Source organism: Triplophysa rosa, unplaced genomic scaffold, assembly GCF_024868665.1.
Source record: "Triplophysa rosa unplaced genomic scaffold, Trosa_1v2 scaffold34_ERROPOS727490, whole genome shotgun sequence".
NCBI lineage: Eukaryota > Metazoa > Chordata > Actinopteri > Cypriniformes > Nemacheilidae > Triplophysa > Triplophysa rosa.
This window is the reverse complement of record NW_026634356.1, coordinates 293,850-314,782: the sequence shown is the minus strand read 5'-3', so window position 1 is coordinate 314,782 and position 20,933 is coordinate 293,850. Positions and strand designations below refer to the sequence as shown.

The window sequence follows — 20,933 nt, the reverse complement described above, 5'->3', positions numbered from 1 at the left end:
GGAGTCCTTTCCTGAATCTAAGTCCGACCTCAAGAGTGTCGATGTTGAGCAAGCAAGGCGAACCCGTGAGATCTAATATTTGTCTTGTTAAACTCTCTGTCTTAATAAAGAGAGAACCTGAACTAAAGTCATAGAAGAGTACGACAGACAGATGGTGTTACAAGACCGGGTAATGTTTGAGTTTTGAACCTTGTAATCAAGAGAGTCAGTTGACTTGTCTGATTCATTGATATGTATGCTGACTGGTTTCATTTCTATGTTTGAAATAAATATTTTAAACTGACCAGGGCTGCGTTTCCCAAAAGCATCGTAACCTTAAGTTGATCTTAGAACCATTATCACCAATGGAGCTACGATGATCATCGAAGGCTTACGATGCTTTTCGGAAGCGCAGCCCTGGTCCATATTGTTGCAAATAAAGATCATCTGTCCCGTTTCAACTTCGTGGTGACTATAGTTCACGTCAAATGACCATAGTCACTACTACTGCATTGATACTAATACAAAAGAACCCCATGGTAAAGTTACATTTTAAGTGGCTATGTAAGTAAGACAATAATAAACCAAATAAATGCCGTATTTATCAAGCAAACTTGTTTATGTAATGTCTTATCAAATAAATACTCTTCGCCATATTTGCAGAACTGAAGAAGGAACATGGCAGTGACTCGGGTTCTTCCACATCTTCGCCGTGTTGCTGGGCCCTTTCAAGTGCACACTAGAACAACATTAAGAGACTGTCTTTGTAAACCTGCAACTCTGTGCTATACTTCAGCTTTCATCCTCCAACAGAGGAGATGTGTTTCTGTGGAGACCACCATAAATCAGCATATTGCAGACCTGACTGACAGGGAAAACAGACTACTGACCAGACTCTACCATGGACTTGTTAGGGGCCAAAGGGCAGCTCTCGCTGAGTCTATAACGCTAGTGGAGACCCAGCACCCAAGGAAGAAGGAGTTAGCACAAATTCTTCTTCAGAGAGTGCTGGCATACCGACAGGAGCAGGAGAGACTTAATGGTGGGAAACCAGTGGCCTTCAGAGTGGGTCAGTAAGGTGATGTGACCAATAAGAGTGAAGCTGAACCGTTTAGATGTTTGCATGCCCCTCAGCCTTCAGAGTATAAATATACTGGTTGCTCTGAAAATACCTGTAGAGGTGGAAATTAAAGAGCCTCAGATACTTTATATCATCAGTGTCTGACATCTGAAATCCCTCTCTATTTACATTTGATTTCAGGATTGTCTGGTCCCCCTGGTGCCGGAAAGTCTACTTTCATTGAGGTTATTGGGAAGATGTTGACAGGAAGAGGGCATAAAGTGTCGGTATTAGCTGTGGATCCTTCCTCCTGCACGACTGGAGGTGAGCGGACACACAAATGTCAAGATTTTGTATCTGTACTTGTCAGGCCTTAGTGTTCATATAGCTTTTTTTTGTATTACATCAACAACCTTGAACAACGTGTATAGGATAAAAGACCAAACATAAAATCAAAAAATGAAAGAAATCCCTCACACTATGAATACTGGCAAATATGCCAAAAAATATCTTTATTCACTGATACCTGATAGTGTGCAGGATTCTTTTTTTTTGTATTCCAAAAAAAAAGACATGTTGGGTGAACTAATTCTTTTTGAATTCATTTATATGGTTAAAATGTGCTCTTTCAAACTAAATATCTCCTTATAATTTGCTATGTTTGTATGCAGGATCACTGATGGGAGACAAAACCCGAATGACTGAGCTGTCCAGGGACATGAACGCTTACATCCGACCATCTCCCACCTCAGGAACTCTTGGTGGAGTGACAAGGACCACCAATGAAGCTATTGTCCTCTGTGAGGGTGCAGGCTATGACATTGTATTAGTTGAAACTGTAGGTAAGTGTTATTTAGTAGTCAGTAAGGTGATATTCTTTGAAAATGTATTTACATCAGACTTGTAGTTTTTCATTTATTCATAAGCAAAGCACTAAAGTAAAGTAAAATCACTGGACAGGTGTTGGGCAGTCTGAGTTTGCTGTGGCTGATATGGTGGATATGTTTGTGCTGCTGATCCCACCAGCAGGGGGCGATGAACTACAGGTAAACAGCCAGTTCTTTTGACATCTTCTGTTGGGAAAGAAGGATGTATTACAAGGATACTCAAGGGGCTTTTAGACTGGGGTATGGGGGCTTCCGGGAGGCAGCAAGAAGGTTTTAAAGGGTCCACATAAGATTTTAGAGAAAAAAATTAAAAAGTGTTACTAGTATTCTGATTCTGTTATGTGGAGTATTTTAAAATGACTATGGAATAAGATTCATTGTAAAAATTGCTAAGCAAATATTACACTCCTATGGTGGATAGAAAAAACAACTTAATACAAAATATAATTTTTTTGATATTAATATTTTGTATGAAAGCCAATTATTTTGAAACAATATTGAGTATTAAAACATTTATCATTTAACACAACATGAAAATGAAAACCCCTTGGATTACCCTATATCGTAAACATTTGTACTTTGTACACAATCTTGCTCTGAATTGCTTGAATTGTATTTTCAAACAGGGAATCAAAAGAGGCATCATTGAGATGGCTGACATTGTGGTAGTTACAAAATCAGATGACGATTTGATTGTTCCAGCACGGAGAATTCAAGCAGAATACACAAGTGCCCTCAAGTTGCTTCGAAAAAAGTCTAAAATCTGGAAACCAAAGGTATTACGCTATACACTGCCATATTTCACATGCACTAATTCTGTTTTATTTTACATGCATTATATCATTTTAATGTGAACCCAGTCTAGTATTTACAATATCTCCTTCAAAAAACCTGATTGTTTTAAGGGTCTACCAGACTTTTAGATGTATGTTTTGGCCAAGTTCACACACATTACCTTTTTAAATTATGCCTTGCTTATTAACACTATGAGAACAAAATTAAAAGGTTGAAAATTAAGACTTTAGAGATTAAGAGCTGACATACACGAGGGTGTCGTATTGAGTTCTTTTTCAACTTTAATATGAATCTAATTTCTGTAATTTTAACTTTGGGAATGTTTTAGACTAGAGTGAGACAACTCTACTAACACAAAGCATGTCAGAATTTGTCGGATTAAATGCTTTTGTTGTTGTTTTATTAACCTAAATGATGTCATGTCTTGGAGAATAACGTCATTTGGTTTTCATTAAATCAAGAATCATTGATTGCTTTTGCCAGCCAATATTAGCCAATGTTTAGAACTTGTTAATATTTATGTCTATATCTATAGTCCTCCTGTTGTAATTCTGCCGTTTTTTTCAACTTTCTTCCATTTAAGAGTTATATTATATATGCATCTTCATGATAAAACAGATATCCTGTCTGTTGGCGAATTGTGTAGTCATCACGAAATTTCCCATCATGCTCTGCTCTGCGTTGTCAACTCTTGCCTCTTTATACCGGGGGAGAGGGGATTACTTCTGCCTGCAGGGCACAGAGCCAACATAGGCCCTTTGAATGGCAAAACGCTGCCTTATGCATTTCAGTGATTAGAGGCCACCCACATGGATGAGAAAGGCTGAAGCCTTTGTCTCCTCTCAGCAGCATGGTTTCTGAGCTCCATCCCTTTGACTGGAGGATGCGACGGTCATATTGATTTATTTTTCCTCCTCCCTGAAGACTCCTCAGTGTGTAGATGTTTCAGCGAAACTGAGGATGCAGTGAGATGTGTGGGCGAATCATTCAGCCTTTACATTTCAACATTCGGGCTGCTTATGTTAAGCGACTGCACCGTGTCTGCTCATGTTTTTCTGTATCACAGGTTTCAACCGTTTTGGTATGCAACCTATTTTTGTTTACAAAATTCTTGCCATTCCGCAGACCCCACCCCCATCTTTACAAGGTTATTATTATTCAATATTAAGATGTAACGGGTAAATATCATTCTTAACAAAAGTAACACAACTGGACAATTCTTCATTGTCACTTTTTGTTGTTGATGCAAATATGTGCTGATGTTATCGGCACTTTTGGGGTTCTTTGTGACACTGAAGTGGATATATTGATTTCACCATTGTGTCCAGGTCATGTTGCAGCCTACATTTCACATCATATTTTGAGCACAGTGAAGCTGTATATAGCAGTGTACTTTTATTTAGCCTATGGCTATAAAACTATGGTAGGAAGAAGCTTTTTGAAAAAAAAAAGATATAGTTCTCACAGCCATCCCCTGAAACCTTTTTATATCTAACAACCACTACAGACTATATTATATATACTTTTTTCTATCTTCTTTTATATACATTTTATATGCTTCATCTTTTGTCTTTATCTTTGTCATGCTCATACCTGGTCAGGTGGTCCGTGTGTCCTCTCAGACGGGGCAAGGTGTGCCTGAGCTGTGGGATACAGTGCTCCAGTTCCGGGATGCAATGCTGAGCAGTGACGAGCTCCGAGTCCGACGGCAAACTCAGCAGAAAGTGTGGCTGTGGAATCTCATACAGGAGAACGCACTCCGCCACTTCGAGCAGCACCCAGCTGTGTGCGCTGAGCTCCCCGAGCTGGAACGAAGGGTCACGCATGGAGATATTTCACCCGGCCTTGCTGCCGACCTCCTCCTGAAAGCCTTCACAAGCACACCATGATGGAAAGCCATCCTATAAGACTGCAATCTAGGATTTAAATATTAGGAAAACAGTGTCAACTGTTGAATTATTGTATCTTACCTGGTTTTAAAGGTTTTTAATAGTGAAAGATGTTTGTCGATTTTTGATATAATTGTTGTTTATTGTTACTTTAATGTTACTTTAATACAAAGTGTATTAAAGTAAATGGGAAACAAACTAATGACCAACGTTGTCTGTTGAGCTTTTGTAAAATGCAGTTATTCACACAACACACTGGATAAATACTGCCTGTACATGCAAATATTTGTATCATTTGATATTTAATTATCAATCCCTGGAGAAATTAAAGATTTACTGTATATTAACATGTCTCATAAAGATTTGGTTTGTAAATCACAGTCAATTTTTCTTTTTACATCCACAGCTTCTTGATTCACAATCTGATATTGCAAGAGGTGATGTTCTCTCAGGTTGACACTAGGTGGGCCTGTAGGCCTGAGAAGATCTTTGTCCATTATGTAAATGAGCACCTCTGCATACCATGGCTGTTTGTCTCAGCCTGCACTAGTGTGTCATCTGCCTTCCCCTTACGCCCTGACCGAGATTCCAGCCCCGTTGACTCCTGTCCTGATGTTCCACCGCAACCGAGATTAGCAAACTCTCTAAGAATGTGCCATATTGCGCTAACCTAGCATTGTTCTGGTTCAATAAATCCCAAATTCATATGACCTAATCTCATCATTAGTGTCCCGCAAGCTGTACGTGTTTGCAGACAGACACGTTCTACCTCCTGCGGACATGCTTTCTAGTCATTATGCCTTGTGCTTCTGTTTCATGACTCAGACCGGAATGCATCGTGAATACTGATGAACTCCCAAGACCTGAGGGCCGCCCTCTCCATCAATCACGAATAGTAGCTTTTGGCCCTCCTCGGTAAGCAGAGATACGTTGGATCTGAGTGTCTGGACTCTAACCGCAGAGTCCAAAACTGGTTTGTCTGGAGAAAACATTCTTCCATCCATGATCTCATGTTAAACCCTTGTAGCCTAAACAGTGCTTCATGTAGGGCCTACATGTTTAACATTTCGAGGGATTGGTTGTGTGAAAGCACAGGACCCAAGGCCTCTTAAAAGGGTTTGGATGTTTGGAAAAGCTCTCGCAAAGGCGGTTTGCCCTTCTGAGCATATCATACAATCACATTACATCTTCGATCAAACTAAGATAATGTTAGCATTTATATAAAAATATCTATTTCTTTACTTGGGGAGCCTGTTTAAAAGAAACGCAACCCCAACCTACCTACAATGCTAGTTCTTTTGTGGTTTCACTGGTTTCTACATGCTGTGTTTTTGATATTTGCTTTTTAAATGCCCGTAGACGCACATCTGTGACAGCTCAGCTGGCTGCCTCACGGGTCTCACCGGTGACTGATGAATGCATACGGTATTTCCTTCAGTGCTGTAAGCTTGGTTTCAGGGCTGGGCTTCTGCAAAACGGTCCTGTGAGTGACAACGTAATGGGAATAGACTGGAAGTGTGGGAGGGAGTAATATAAACTCCTGTTGGCACACTTAGACAAGAGCAGCAGTCCATTCAACTGCAACAGAAGGGATTTCAGCCCTGTTGCGAAAAGCCATTTTGAAATCCCGGTGGCCACATCTGTAAATTACAGTATCATTCCTTATGGCATTCGGTTCGGTGACAGAATAAGTGTTGTATTTACAGTTTACCTTTATGCAAAAGCAGGCATATCTGTAGGGGGTATGGGTAGTTTACGGAATGTGAATGGTGATATATACTACAGGTATTGTTTTGTGAATGTGGGTCAGGTTTTGAAGCAAATGACTTAAAAAGCATATGAAACATCTAATAAAAATGTGAAACTGCCAGAAGGTTTCTGTGATGGTTCAGTTTAGGGGTAGGGTGTAGAAAATATCACTTTCTCAGTAAAAAAAATAGATGTCAATGTGAATATATTACCATAATAGAAAAACAAACTCATGTGATTTTACAGTCCACCCTTAGGCTGCCATTTAAAAATGAAAATCAAAGCTCAGCAAAATTAAGTGAACTTTATAAATGAAAGGACTTTTGATATGAACTTGATCGATGGAGATTAATTCTTCCGAATGTCTGATTGGTACAAGGCAGGCTGCCGCCAGTGTTGACTTAATGAATTCCGTCTGGTCTCTGTCCCAAAATCAGTCCATGGTCCAACTGCTGATACTATTGCCTCCGCAATGTAGATGTCAAAATCACCCTCTTCAGATACAAGTATATTTTCTGGCAGCACTGTGTAGCTTTTTTCTTCTTCACCTCGAGCAGTAATTCAGCATGGGTTGTGTTCTTGATGGTAATGGAGTGTCTTGAGATGGCAGAAAAACTCTCCTCGGGCCTTTAAACTCAATCCTTTTTAATCCCGGGTCTAATTGCTCGTTTTGCCAGCCAAAGTGAATTCAGCTGTTGGCTGTCTGTGAGACCATCAAACCTCTAGAGCATCTGGTTATAACATTCAATATAAAATTTACAGAAATGTAAAACGTAAACAAAGGACAAGAATGTGGCCAAAGAGGCCAGGGGTCTTCAGAATCATGTTAGGATGTAAGAGAGTATACTCCTCCACAGCCCTTCAAAGGTATACTTAAAAAAAAGGAACAAATTCCCAGTCTTGTTCTCTCTTTGACTGTACTCGCCTACCCACCCTATTTATAAACTCCTTCTCTTATACACTGTACAACTTAAAGGGTCCCTTCAGACTGTACTGTACACTGTATTGTAACCACTAGAGGAGGCAGTTTTTAGTATTTGCTATAGAGGTCAGACTGGAACCTCTTTACTACAATAGTGTACTGCTCCTTTTGATGAGAGACTGAATGAGGACCTTGAATTTTTCAGCTTGAATTTTACACCCCCTACTTTTTAGTGGTTCACTCATCCCACACGTTTGTACTATGGACAAATTATACTTCTAATGTGGCCTATTGAGAAAAGGTATGCTAATACTTTCCAAGCAAGATTTAAACCTGGCAGATGAGATCCTGCAAACCTAAAATGAGAGAAGACCCATGAAGATGACATTTAGATGATATGAAAAAGTGTCTAGTGGCTAGTGTCTATTTATATTTTATTTATTTATGTTAATATTTATTTGTATTGCTATTTTACTGTATAATAATTTTATTAAATAAACTTTTTGTTGAATTTTGTTGTATGCTCATTTTAATAAATAAACAATTTGTTGAATGGGTCATGTAGTTTGGTCGCATTTAAAGTCCCTGTGAACAGGAAGTTGCAATCGTTTTTTACTTCTGTATTCTGACGCATTTCCGAGTGCAACGGAATATGGACTGAGAAAACTTGTGGGCGGGGCTTGTGTTTTTCAATGCGATCTGATTGGATGTGTAAAAACAAGCATTGCATTTTGAAATTAAACTATAGCAGCAGACTGACACTGTGTCAACATCGGACGTGACAGGCACGACCTGCTTGTTCTTAATGGGTTTGTCGCGCTGCATCCAGTGTGGACAAAATTTAATGTTATAATGAGTTCTAATGCGTTTCTAATGTTCTTTGTCAGGTGTAGACACAGTGTAACAGTTGAAGGGGAGGAGTTAATGGATCTGCACTGCCCAAGCCGTCTAACTCACATCATCTGAGACGGATAGCCACTAGGGCGGAAGTGCATTTTCAGATTTTGATTAAAGATTATGAGGACACATGAATTAAAAAAAATAAAATTATTTTTTAATTTCACCAGGACTTTACATTGACATATCTAGTGGATGAGCTTGGTATCGGGGTCTAAATTCAAAATATTGGAGAGACAAGTTTAGCCGAGTACGGTTCTTCTCGGTTTCTTTTGATTGTTATCAGAAATAATCTACAGGCACTCTATTGTTTGTGAACGAGTACCGTGTAGGGGATTTACAGAAAAAGACCCATAGACCAGTTATGAATGAATGAAGACAAGAGGTCAGGAATGCAATTAATAGAAGAAAATTTACTGAAGAAAAATAGTTTGTAGTTTTGCCAGCAGAAGTCAGCTTCAGCACTCTCAAGGAGTTCCAAAGGCCGACCTGCCTTACATCCAAAATGCAGTAGTATTTAAGCTAACAGAGTCAACTAACTACGTCATTACTTGGGTAAATCAAGCTCACATGATTGGTTATCAATAGAGAACACAAAGCTCTCAAACACTTCTGGAGTCATGAGACAGGACATATAGTCCTATAGATTAACAAAGATGACAGGCATGTACTATAATACGAATTAAAACATGACAACGTTACGTCTGTCTCGTGAATTTCCACTCTTTCTCACTTTCCTGAAACAATACAATCACACATACACAAACTCCTCAAGGGTAGAGTGTGTGCTAACAGAAGATTTTTTTCGTACATGATGATAAGAAGTCCCTTTTCACAGTAACACTGACCTAGCAGGAAGAGAGAGCCTAAGCATTCATTAGAGACTTAAATCATGAATTATTCTCTACTTTCTGTATCATCAAAACCACATAAAAGTATTTATATTTGAAGTAAGTTGAAGCCACAGCACCTATCCCTTCAACCGGAAGTTAAGTTTCGGTTACAAAAGTGCACATGCACAGTAACGTTTGTTTATGTTGTTAAGATGAAACCCTCTATAAATGTTATTTGATGTGCACTTCCCTAAAACTGGTATCGACATAAACTTCTGAAAAAAAGGAGGAACAATCTTCCAGTTTTTTTTCTGGAAGAAAGAATGTATTTGTTCACAGAGGACTTACCACAATATAGAAGACAAAAATCGGTAATTAAAACACTTAAAGGCGCCATATGTAAATTTGGACCACTAGATGGTGCACTTTCGAAACAACAACAACAAAGGAGAAGCTTAAAGGGATAGTTCACTCAAAAATGAAAATTCTGTCATCATTTACTCACCCTCGGGTTGTTTCAAACCTATATAAATTTCTTTGTTCTGTTGAACACAAAGAAAGATATTTGTAAGAATGTTAGCAATTTTCAGTTCTGTTACATCATCCACTACCGTAGTAGGAAAAGAATATTGTATATTTTTTTGTTCTGTTGAACATAAAGTGTTATATTTTGAAGAATTTAGGAACACAAACAGTTCTGGGGCACCTTTGACAACCATTTTATTTTTCCTACTATGGCAGTCAATGATGTCACAGAATTGAAAATTGCTAACATTCTTCCAAACATCTTTCTCTGTGTTCATCAGAACAAGTAATTTATACAGGTATGAAATGACATGAGAATGAGCAAATGATGACAGGATTTTCATTTTTGGGTGAACTATCACTTTAATGACGTTATGCAGGAGAGTGGAATGATGGGAGATGTCGTTTTCACCATCCAGTGGCGTATGGAGATTGCCCATCATGTTCATGGAAGAGGTAATGAATGAATTTATTACATTTGATAACATTATTTTATGTCATCATAATGAATTAGCTGCAAGAAACGTGGAATGTAATGCTATGTTAGCCCGTCACTGATAGACTTTGTCAAATGATTTGGTAGCGTAATGCTACGCAGTTTTACGTGTTTAAAACAGTCATACAGTCATCGTTTAAAAAGTAAATTTGAACGAACCCACAGTATTAACAAGTAACGTTACTGGCTACATATTTTTTTTGCAACACATACTGTATTTAATTTCACTGCCATAGACTTGTTCACCAAACTTGATAAAAAGAGTAATCAAGCACAAATAAAGTGCAATATACCTGCATGTGCAGAACATTTTAACATTACAATACTGCGTCATCGAACAACACCTATAACAATAGTAATAACTAAAATACGGACATACAGTATACTGTATTTCATAGGGTAACTGCATTCATATTCAAATATTCTGTGCATGACTATTTCTTGTACGATAAAAAATATTTGCTTACCTGTCTATTAAAACACATGCTAGAGCGGAGTCTCTTTCGAGTCCAGGTAAGTTGATCTTTACACGCCAACGAGTAATTGTGATCTTAACTGAACAAGAAAACAGCTAAGTCCCAGATGGTGTATAACCGCCACTTCCGCATTTGCGTGTTGCCATAGTTTCTACAACCGGAAACTGAGGATAGTGCGGATATTAAATCACTGATATGCGACAATTACATGGGAGACAAGGGACGAGCCATTATTTAAAATAGGAATTTCTCTGGATTTGCACATTCGTGCGAACATTTGGGATAATGTAAGTACACAACTGCATGAAATATATCACACTGTGCAAGTGGTTTTTGGATATTTCATAACAAAATTATTACATATTGTGTCTTTAATCGGAATGTTATGTAAAATCAATATGCTTCAATAAATTATTAAAATACGGGGTACTGATGCGTTAGGTTTTTGGGATCGCTTTTTGCTTATCGTAAACTGTATAAGTTTGAACGAATTCTGTACATATTCTACGTTAAAATAAAAAAATAAAAAAGACGGTGCTGCGCACAGTGCGCAGAACGATGGACGCATGGGTAGGGATGGGATGCTCGACACACGTATCGAGTTTTCGACACACTAGTGCTTCGAAACAGCGTTCCGGAGCATTGCTTGAAATGAGTCTGTCACGTGACCTGTGGAAACGAAGCTTCGTTACTTCACTGACACGTCATGCAGGGATCAAACTCAAAGCGCCTCGATTGCGCTGTCCCATAGGAATGTTATAATTATTTATTTAATTTATATCATTTTATCATTTTGTATTGCTAATTAAAGTACTACTATATAAAACCATGACATGTTAATGTCTGTTGTCAAAAAGTAAATTGCAGGTTTAACACTGTTCCCAAAAAGTATAAAAGTGTTTCTTCAACCACAAACTGGTTTTCTGCTAGTAAACGCCGTCCTCGGTTCTCTGCAGCTTACACGTGCAGAAGTGTGTTTGATCTTTAAATGGAGAATGCACGCAAGAGACCCCGTTCTCAAGTGTGGGAACACTTCAGTCTCGACACTGCTAATAAAGTGTCATGTCTGATATGAGAGCAAACTTTGTCTTATTCCAATAATACATCCTTAATGCTTCGTCACTTACGCTCCAAACACCCAAACGCTCTGGGCAACGATACTCAAACAACAGAGCACCAGACTGCACCATCTGGGGAGCGGGTAAAATACATATTAATAATAAAGAAATTTCCTTTGGGACAATAAAAACTATCTATTTCCCTCAACAAATGAGCAATAAAGTAATTAAAATGCAAAAAGTCACCCGTTTTGAGTTTAGATTTTCATATTCTATTCTATTCCATTTTTTTATTTGTTGTAATAGATTACACACACTGAGTATTTTAGTATCCATTAGTTTGGTGGGTTAATCTATTGTATTTAAGGTTTACAGGCTATGTTGGATTTAAGGCCAACACCAACCAAACACTTTACAATTGTGTCCACATTCACATTATATTATTATTTATTATATATACTGTACAATATATATATATGAAGAGTTTGGTTCCAAACTTTTTTTAATCATGTTTTTTTGTGTTAGATTGCTGCATTTTTCGAGTTACTATGGCTTAAACTAACTACAGTTTAATTGATAGTAAGTGGAATGCACCATAAAAAAACATAATTTGTTAAAAATAGGAAAAACCGAAATTTAAAAAATCTCATTTTGGAAGTCTTCATATATATGAAATTATTATTCATGTTACTTATGTTAAGAACTGGATGCGCTTATTTTTCTTTGTTACTTTGAGTTCTAATACTATATATTATTAAATTATATATTAAATATACAATTAAAGCTTATAATAACATTTCAATGAACAAAATATCTGAGTGACACAGTCGGTGTAGGAATTTTTATTGACCACCAGATGGCGAAGTAGAGTACTGTGTCAAAAGCTTCGAAGCACCGATGCAGTTTGTTGAAAAAGCCTCACTGATTCAGAAGCTTCATTCGGCACATCCCTACGCATGGGTGGCATCGAAGCACCGCGAGAGCCTGTCATCTCGAATCACTCTCGTATTACTTTGATGTCATACTCCGATCGGCCTTGCACACCGTCGCAGGAAGTTGGGCACACCCATTAACAGCATATACATCAGTCTCACCTGCTACATTAATTAACTCCGCCGCGCACCATCAGCCGAAATCAAAAGTCTCTCCAGTTCCACTGCTGCGTATTCATGTATATAGCGGCCAGCAAGAGAACCTTACTACTTTCTCATGAATATCATATCGTCCCTTTTACCATCTTCTAAGAGGACCCATCTTCTGGTTAAATCCTGTCGTATTACAGACACTGAACTAAATACTGTAAAAGTTAGCGATCGCAGTCAGCAGAAATGTTTCATACTGACAAGCAACCGTTCACTGAGTAACTCACTTGTGTTTTGTCCGCGCTGCACATGTTCTCTTCCACACCTCTCTTCAGTGAAATAGTTTGCCCCTTTCTCCGATGGGGACGATGCAAGCGGCCTTACTGTTTGTACAGCCATGGCGAAGACAAAACATCTACCGTGACAACAGGTAATGAAATCCTGATTTATATTATGACGCTCTTCTACTGGCACGCGCAACCTTAACCTTACATTTACACTTGACGTTGGATTGTTGCACTAGATTCGTTAAGGTACGCCGTTTATTTACTACTAATAATGATATATATATTTTATTGTGCATTTAAGATTAAATTAAGACTGACATTTGCATTCATTATTTCTTTTCACTTAAATGTTTTAATTTCTTATGAAATAATTAACCATGATTTTACTACAGTAACAAATGTTGTTACACAAATCATTAACAATCTGCCAAAAACGGTTACTACAGTTTAAAAAACATGGTTATCTTGTAACTATATGAAAAATTATTTTGAATCGAACCTTTGTGAGATTGTGTTTTATAGTCTGTCATTGAATATGCATAGCAGGCAAATAAACATCTGTGCAAAACTTTTAAGTGATTGTTCACCCCAAAATGAAAATTCTATCATCACTTACACACCCTTCTTCTGCAGAATACAAATCAAGTTATTTTGACAAATGATGGAAAAACCGAACAATGGTGGTGCCCATTTACTTTTGTTGTATGGACAAAAAACCAATGCATGTCAATGAGTACAGTCGTTGTTTGGTTACCAGCTATATTATATATTTCTTCAAAATATCATCTTTTGTGTTCTGCAAAAGTCTGCAGGTTTGAAATGACAAGAGGGTGAGTAAATGATGACAGAATTTTCGTTTTGGGGTGAACTATCACTTTAAAGCAGTATGCCAGAAGTGAAAGGTGTTTGCTTTTAACATTTTTCATCTTCGCATTTAGATCTTGGCGAACATAACGTCTCTTCTTCCAATGGAGCCTCCCACACCACAGAGGACAATTGTCTTGAGGAGTTGGAGAGAATCAACAAAGAAATAGAGGCAGTGAAAAGTGAAGTGGAGAAAGAACGAAAAAGGTTGTCTCAATATCAGTCATCACAGTCCCTCACGCAGACGGAGTCTGCTGGTGCTGGCTCAGAGAAATATTTGAGGAACACTGACAGTCCTGATAAAGACCAGAATGGTAACCATTTGAGACAAATAAAACCTGTTGCCTCCTCAACTGCTGATCGCAAGTATGTGGTCGATCGTGCCAGACCCAAGACTGATTTGGAATATGACCCTTGTTCCAATTTCTCTGCAGACTTGCTATCTGGCAGCACAGTAGATTGTAAACTTAAGTCGACCAGTAAAGTGCACAATAATGGAACAGAAAGAAATGTTCAGCTTTTTCATTTGGATGACTCTGATGAGGGCACCTTAGTCATCGATATCCCTCTCTCAAAGAAACTTCAGCGAAGACATAGGCCAAAACCAAAAAATAAGACTACAGTCATTGAACCACAACATTCACCTGCAGGGAAAGTTAGGGCAGAAAATAAGAAGTTGAGTTCTAAAGGGTTTCAGATTCATAATGTGGATGTCCAGGAGAAAGAGGGAGCCTTAACAAAACCTCTGACAGTTACACAGGAACAAGAATCCTCTGAGGGGGAACTTATCATTGACGTATCTCCTTTAGAAGATGAGCAAAAGCTTTCAAACCAGCGTGGAACTGTAGCCAAAGACATACTTGATTCACCCATATTATCCTCCATCAGTGGTGCCCCTACTGGGGAGGGCAAAGAGACCAAGGAAGGACCTACAAATAAACAGATAACAATTGTAAAGCACTTAAAAAAACAAACCACAGAGGAACTGGCAATTGAACCTATTGCAGAACTGAATGCCTCTCCACAATCCAATAATCTCAATATGGAAACTTTAGATATGCAAGGAGAAGAGAAATCGCAAAATATTGAGAATGTCCTGGATGATATCTCCACATGTCTAGACAATTTAAGAAGTGAGAGTGAGAAGATCAAATCCATTCAAGATGTTACGCTGCTTCCTGTTTGTTATCTTCCTCAGGATAAGGACATTTCTGCTACAGGTCATGGTACTTTTGGAACCAAATCACAAATCACCAACACATCAGAATATAGTCCAAAGTCCATATCTATTAAAAAGATCTCACAAGACCAGGGTGCTTTATTTGAGCCTTACTTCACCATGGTTTCATCACAGACCTTTGCGTCATCCTTGCATAAGGATGAAGAGCATACGTGTAATCCAAACTCTCAAGACCTAGTTGAGACACCTTGTCCAAATGTTCAAGAGAGTTCAATAAGCGAACCGTTTGTTCATAAAATCCCATAAGTTTCAGGGATTGATGACAGAATTGTTCTATCTGAACCATCCACTAGTCAGTTTAACCCAGGAACAAGTGTGGAATATGAGGATAAAATATCTACATCAGATGCATTGTTCGTTCCTGGAGAAGCAACTGTTTCTTCGCAGGCATTTGCATCTGCTGTTATTAAAGGGGCTAATAATGAAATCATAGAAATTGTCTCTAGTTCTGAGAGCGAGCTTAGATACTCTGACCTAGATCTCTCAGAAACTGACCCAATGGAAGAGTGCTACAGAATCTTTATGGAAGCCAACCAACTTGAAGCTGCTGTGGTTCAAAATGAACATTGTGTGGTCCAAAATAAAGCTCCGGTGGTCCAAATTGAAGCTCCTATGATGCTGAATGATGCTCCTGTAAGTACAGTCATTGAGTCATTCTTTTTTTTAAAGCTTCACTCTTAAAAATAAAGATGCTTAAAAAGTTCATGAGAGTGATGTCTTCATATGTTAAAGGTTCTTTATGGAACCGAAAGGTTCTTCTATGGCATTGAAGAACCCTTTGAAGCACCTTTTTTAAGAGTGTAGAAGAACCTTTTGTTGTCTAAATGGTTCCATAAAGAACCTTTAACATCTGAAGAACTTTTCTGTTTCACAAAAGGTGTTTTGTGGCAAAAAATGTTCTTCAGGTTATGAAAAGGTAAGAAAGAGATGGTTCTTTAAAGAACCTTTGACTGAATGGTTCTTTGTGGAACCAAAAATGGTTCTTCTATGGCATCGCTGTGAAGAACCTTTTAAGCACCTTTATTTTTTTAGAGCGTTCTTGAGTATGCAACTAGCTTTACATTGTTAGCCTAATTATTTTTTTAGAACGATTTGCTAGTTACTCCTGAAACTGGAATGAAGTCCAATCCACCTTCTCTGTTGAAAAGAAGGGTGGCCCACGCAGTGAAGTTTGAGGTGCTTCATTCTATGTCGTCTTAGTATGAAACCTAATGATCTGTTTGGAATAGTTTATTTTAAGTAGCGTTACTCGTTACTTTTTTTTACAACAGCAGGCCAATAAAAGCAAAGGACAGATTATCGTGCCTCTTCGAGACTGTGTCTCCCAGTTGGTCATTCCTAACAGAGCTCAGGCATGCCAAAGGAGAGCAGCCATACTGACTGCAGCAGTGAAAGGATGCCAGTCTCAGGTCATGAGCAATCCTCCAAAGAAAGTGTACATGCATAGTGTCATTCATTCAAATGTTGTGCAAAACAGTAAGCATCATTTTCAGTTACTTATTTACAGTTGCTTGGTTAAAACAGGGAATTGAACGTTGTTTTACTTGAAACTGTTTTTGTTTTTAAGCCGGCGTTCCAGTTGGTGCTACTCTGCAGCTGGGTGCAAACCTGCAGCTCATTGTGCCTGAGGGGAATTGTGGCTTGCCTCTAATGCTGATTCCAACCGCCATGTCTGTCCAGCGACCGCCTCAGCCTTCCCCGCCTACACATCCTCCACAAACTTCACATCCTCCACAAACTTCACATCATCCACAACCGCCCAACTACACGCCAGCGAAGGTTAGCTGTACGCCCTAAAACATATGACCCTTCATAAAGAATTCGGCTATTAATATACAAGTTGCTTTTATAGTTCCGCTTGTTAAATGTGGTCTACCTTGTGATGGATAATTATTTGTGTGATGGATAATGCATTGTGTAGTCAATGGGGGTGAAACGAAAAGCAAAAATACGGCATGAGGTTGGAGCGAAGGTTCCACATGATGTTCGCCAGCGTTATGTCAACCTCTTTGTGGAGGAGTTCCTAAGAACATCGGTGACAGTGCAAGATGCCTTTGAGAAGGTCTGTCTTTGAAATATCTTAAATGTATAATCATAATTTTATACCCTGTTTTTTAAAATGTATGTTTATTCAAATGCTCTAGGCCCTGGCGGAGGAGAAAAGCGTTTATGACCGCAGTATCAATAAGCTCAAATATCTAAGCGTAGCTGTCAATGCGCTCAAGAGGCTTAAGAACCAAATCGTCTTGCCTGCCAAAGGTAAGTATTGTATTGTGTATGCATGATGTGGTTTTGTTCATATTGCTGCGGCTACATTTGTTTACTGCAGTGTACAGTCATATTAGGTCACTCTCTATATATGTACTTACAGCTTCCAGTGAGAGAGATCAGAATGTATCTAGAGGCAATGTACCACTAAATACTCAAGCACTTCAGGGACCTGGTAAGAGCTGGCTCTCATTTCAGGGTCAAACTAAAATGATAGTCATAGAGGTAAACAAGTTATTTTTAAGATTCAGTACATAAAAATGCGCAGTAGGCTCTACTGGCATGGTATTTGTGCAAAGATTTTTTTGTTCACACTAATAGATCATTGTAAAGTATTAAGTTGCAATTGCTGTTTTTTTTGATGCAGACGATTGGATGCTTTATAAGCAATTGAAGGAGCACGTTCTATCTGAAGAAATGCTGCGGCTAAACAACTACCCTCGTAAACACCCAGATAAAGCTGACTTTGCTGTCCAGTACGGAGATCTCAAGAAAGGAATAAGCGATCGTGAGTCCAATTAGATATTCACACCTAGACATTTAATTAGACTTCACTGTTGCAACTTTCCCGTAGTTCAACTGGTCGAGCATGGAATTTGCAATGCCAGGGTCACGAGTTTGATTTCTAGCTAAGGCACATAGAGATGAAATGCAAAATCTGAAAGCACTGTAATCACTTGGAATAGAAGCGTCTGCCAAATGCGTAAATGTAGTCAATTTAAGGTGTTGTTTTAGTGTTAAAGTCATTTTTAGTGTCAAGAGTTAATTTATAATAGATAAAGCTATTAGTATTTGACATTTTTAAAGTGACTAAGAAATTAAACCGTGACAGCTTTAAAGAGGATCTGCTGCCGATGTGGAGCTACGTTCTCGGTCGACAGAAGTGGAAAGCACACCCGCAGAGAGGAGTGCAATTATCATTATGGAAAAGTTATAGAAAACAGAGGTAAGAATTGCTAATGGTTAGCATATACAGTTTTCGTCAATCATCCATAGCAAACCAATTATGTTTTACGTTGCTCTGGTGTCTTGTTAACTATCACTCTCTTTTACAGTACCAGGAGGTGTTGAGACACGATACAGCTGTTGCGAGAGTGTGGTCGGCTCACCTGGATGCCAAGTTTTCAATGTATTCAGGTTTTTACTCGTGCTTGGGTTGAAGGGTTAAATCATTTTTGTTGTAGATTCTGAGATGTACATGTCTACAGCTCCATGTCCATGATGCAGTAAGCCTTCAGGGCTTTGTGAGCAGTCTCCCTCAATCCCCAGTGGGAAAAACATGTCCGGGGGTCTTTGCTGTTGACACAGAAACCGTAAGATTACGTCTTGACATCTCTTTGGATAATACTGCATAGGAAATAAGCAAAATGACATTCTTGAATATTATTATAACATTCTATTATGAATAATACAATCCAAAATCTGTTTCTCCAGTGCTACACAACTGAAGGTTTGGAAGTAGTGAGAGTGACTTTAGTCAACAGCAGTTTGCAAGTTGTCTTTGACACCTTTGTCAAGCCTGATAATGATGTCACAGACTATAATACCAGGTGAGATGTTGCCGTCAATTGAAGATTAGCATCAAGTAGATGTAATGTAATGAAAATGGTTAAAAACACAACTGCTGCTCCCGCTCAGGTTCTCGGGCATCAGTAAAGATGATGTGAAAGGTACCAGCTCATCGTTGCCTGATGTTCAGAAAGTGCTTTTGAATTTTATTAACGCGGACACGTTTCTGATTGGCCATGGCTTGGAGAATGATTTAGCTGCACTTAAAGTGAGTTGTAAAGAAATGCATGGCAGTTTTTTTGTTACTGAATTAAAATGATCTAATGAAATTGCTAATCTTAAAAATGATACAATTTTTAGGCAAAAATGTAAATTCTAAATGATCTCTTTGATTATTGCTCTTCAAATTGAATAGACATTTGGCTGTTCTGCTATCTTTAGATTATACACAGCTCTGTGATTGACACCTCTATGGTGTTTCCCCATCGCCTGGGTCCGCCACATAAAAGGGAACTAAATAGTCTGACCGGGGACTACCTCCGGAGAATTATCCAGGAGAGTGGTACGTTTAACAATGTGTCCTGTCCTATTAAATATATTTGTAAACAATGACTTGCATCGAGTCCTCCTGAATCGGCAGCTGCTGAAAGATTTTACAGGACAACTGTGTGGTTCGTTTCATTGCATCATCACACAACTAGATATTAAAAGGCAGAAGTTATTTAGTTTGTTTTACATGAAATACACGCATCACAATCCCACAATCGTCTCTCATTTGCCACAGTGGAGGGTCATGACACACGTGAGGATGCCATGGCTTGTATGGAGCTCATGCTTTGGAGGGTGAAGGAAGACTCTAAAGTGAAGAGATGGTGATGCTTAATAAAGTTTGTTGCCATTTCTCAGGGAATAGGGTGTCCAACGTGTTTGGTGTGTTTGCTTGCATTGAAAACTTTGTTTTGTATGTATTTGTTGATGTTAGAATTATTGAAATCGTTTGCTTTTGACCATGAAGCGTATTCTCTTTTTCCATAGTTTAGTTTTCCTTAAATTAATTATTTGTGACATTTGTGGGGAATTTAAATACATTTCTTGGGCTTATAAGGTTATGTGGGGTTAAATACACCTTTTGGTTTCTGGAAAGAAATGAAAATAAATGTATTAAGATGACACCTGCATCATGTGACTTTAATTTCTGAAGTGCTGATTGGCTAATTATCCAGGGGGATGTGTAATTAGATGGGTAATTTGTATTCTTAGTTTAGCCTGTAAGATTCTGGTGCTTATCTGTAACACATGAATCTCATAAACTCATTTATCAGCAGGTGAAAAGTGACTATAATTCCGGAACCCATTTAAACAAAAGCTTTATATATTAAAATAAATTTTAGGACATAATTGTTTAGGTTAATGTATACATGAAATGCATTGCATTAAAATGATGTTATTAGGTGTTTCAATTATAGTTAAAACAAAATATTTGAAATAAAATGTATTACTTTTTGTAAGGATGCTTTGAAATTGTGTATTGTGATTATACAATTTTGTTAAGAAAAATAACCTTCAATTGAAAAAATATTAATACGAAGATATTTTGTTCAGGGTTGGATTGGAATAGATGAATCGGGACAATGGAACTGAAACGGTGCTGAATATTTTAGGGGATTTCTCTGATGAAAGGGATGAGAGTATTCTACACAGATTGAGTTCATTGAACTGCATAATGAATTGCTTTACAAAAAAAATATCATTATCATTTGTAATATTTCAGCTTGACTTATTACCCTTAAGTAGCCTAATAACCTAATTAATAACAATCATTTTCTTTTATACCTGATGAAATTACAGACCTGACCTCAGAACAAAGATGCCTCCGATTCTGACTCAAAATCACAATCCCATAATTCCATCAGATGAGACTGAATCGTACAACCGATTTGAGAACAAGGCTAGTGCTCCGAATTGACTTTTAAATGGCTCCTGGTGGAGCTCTACCTGCTGTCTGATTCTTCTCTCTTTTGACAGGTGTTTGAAGGCCACGGCCGCAGTGAAAAGCCAGTGTGAGGGCTGGTGAAACAGTGGGCTGACATGCCCGGGACCAGTGCCAGGGCGCTGCT

General features: G+C 38.3%; 2 protein-coding genes across 4 annotated transcripts; both read left to right on the top strand.

Moving 5' to 3' along the window:
- Positions 1 to 12: 12 nt before the first annotated feature.
- mmaa (metabolism of cobalamin associated A) lies at positions 13 to 4,941 on the top strand. Of its 3 annotated transcripts, XM_057328000.1 has the most exons (7): positions 13 to 169; positions 643 to 1,048; positions 1,241 to 1,363; positions 1,711 to 1,881; positions 2,000 to 2,085; positions 2,553 to 2,702; positions 4,323 to 4,941. In XM_057328000.1, the coding sequence occupies exons 2-7, from the start codon at positions 658 to 660 to the stop codon at positions 4,608 to 4,610; spliced, it is 1,209 nt and encodes a 402-aa protein (XP_057183983.1). In that variant the 5' UTR covers positions 13 to 169; positions 643 to 657; the 3' UTR covers positions 4,611 to 4,941. The 3 variants fall into 3 exon arrangements, with proteins under 3 accessions (XP_057183983.1, XP_057183984.1, XP_057183985.1); XM_057328001.1 differs by having other exon boundaries at positions 13 to 1,048; XM_057328002.1 differs by lacking the exon at positions 13 to 169 and having other exon boundaries at positions 936 to 1,057.
- A 7,816-nt stretch (positions 4,942 to 12,757) lies between these two features.
- zgc:152968 (uncharacterized protein LOC564848 homolog) lies at positions 12,758 to 19,888 on the top strand. The gene is given in 16 exon segments (XM_057328005.1): positions 12,758 to 13,078; positions 13,874 to 15,672; positions 16,126 to 16,215; positions 16,311 to 16,515; positions 16,607 to 16,818; positions 16,961 to 17,101; positions 17,184 to 17,298; positions 17,411 to 17,482; positions 17,675 to 17,815; positions 18,140 to 18,253; positions 18,363 to 18,436; positions 18,516 to 18,620; positions 18,742 to 18,857; positions 18,946 to 19,084; positions 19,258 to 19,378; positions 19,601 to 19,888. Coding segments are annotated over 16 exon segments (3,657 nt in total). The 5' UTR covers positions 12,758 to 12,957; the 3' UTR covers positions 19,693 to 19,888.
- The last annotated feature ends 1,045 nt before the right edge of the window (positions 19,889 to 20,933 follow it).

Bases quoted from the DNA above. Each gene is read 5' to 3' on its own strand.
- mmaa (XM_057328000.1), top strand. From the start codon at position 658: ATGGCAGTGACTCGGGTTCTTCCACATCTTCGCCGTGTTGCTGGGCCC. The intron at 1,049-1,240 runs GTCAGTAAGGTG...ATTTGATTTCAG, and splicing joins ACCAGTGGCCTTCAGAGTGG to GATTGTCTGGTCCCCCTGGT. The intron at 2,703-4,322 runs GTATTACGCTAT...ATACCTGGTCAG, and splicing joins CTAAAATCTGGAAACCAAAG to GTGGTCCGTGTGTCCTCTCA.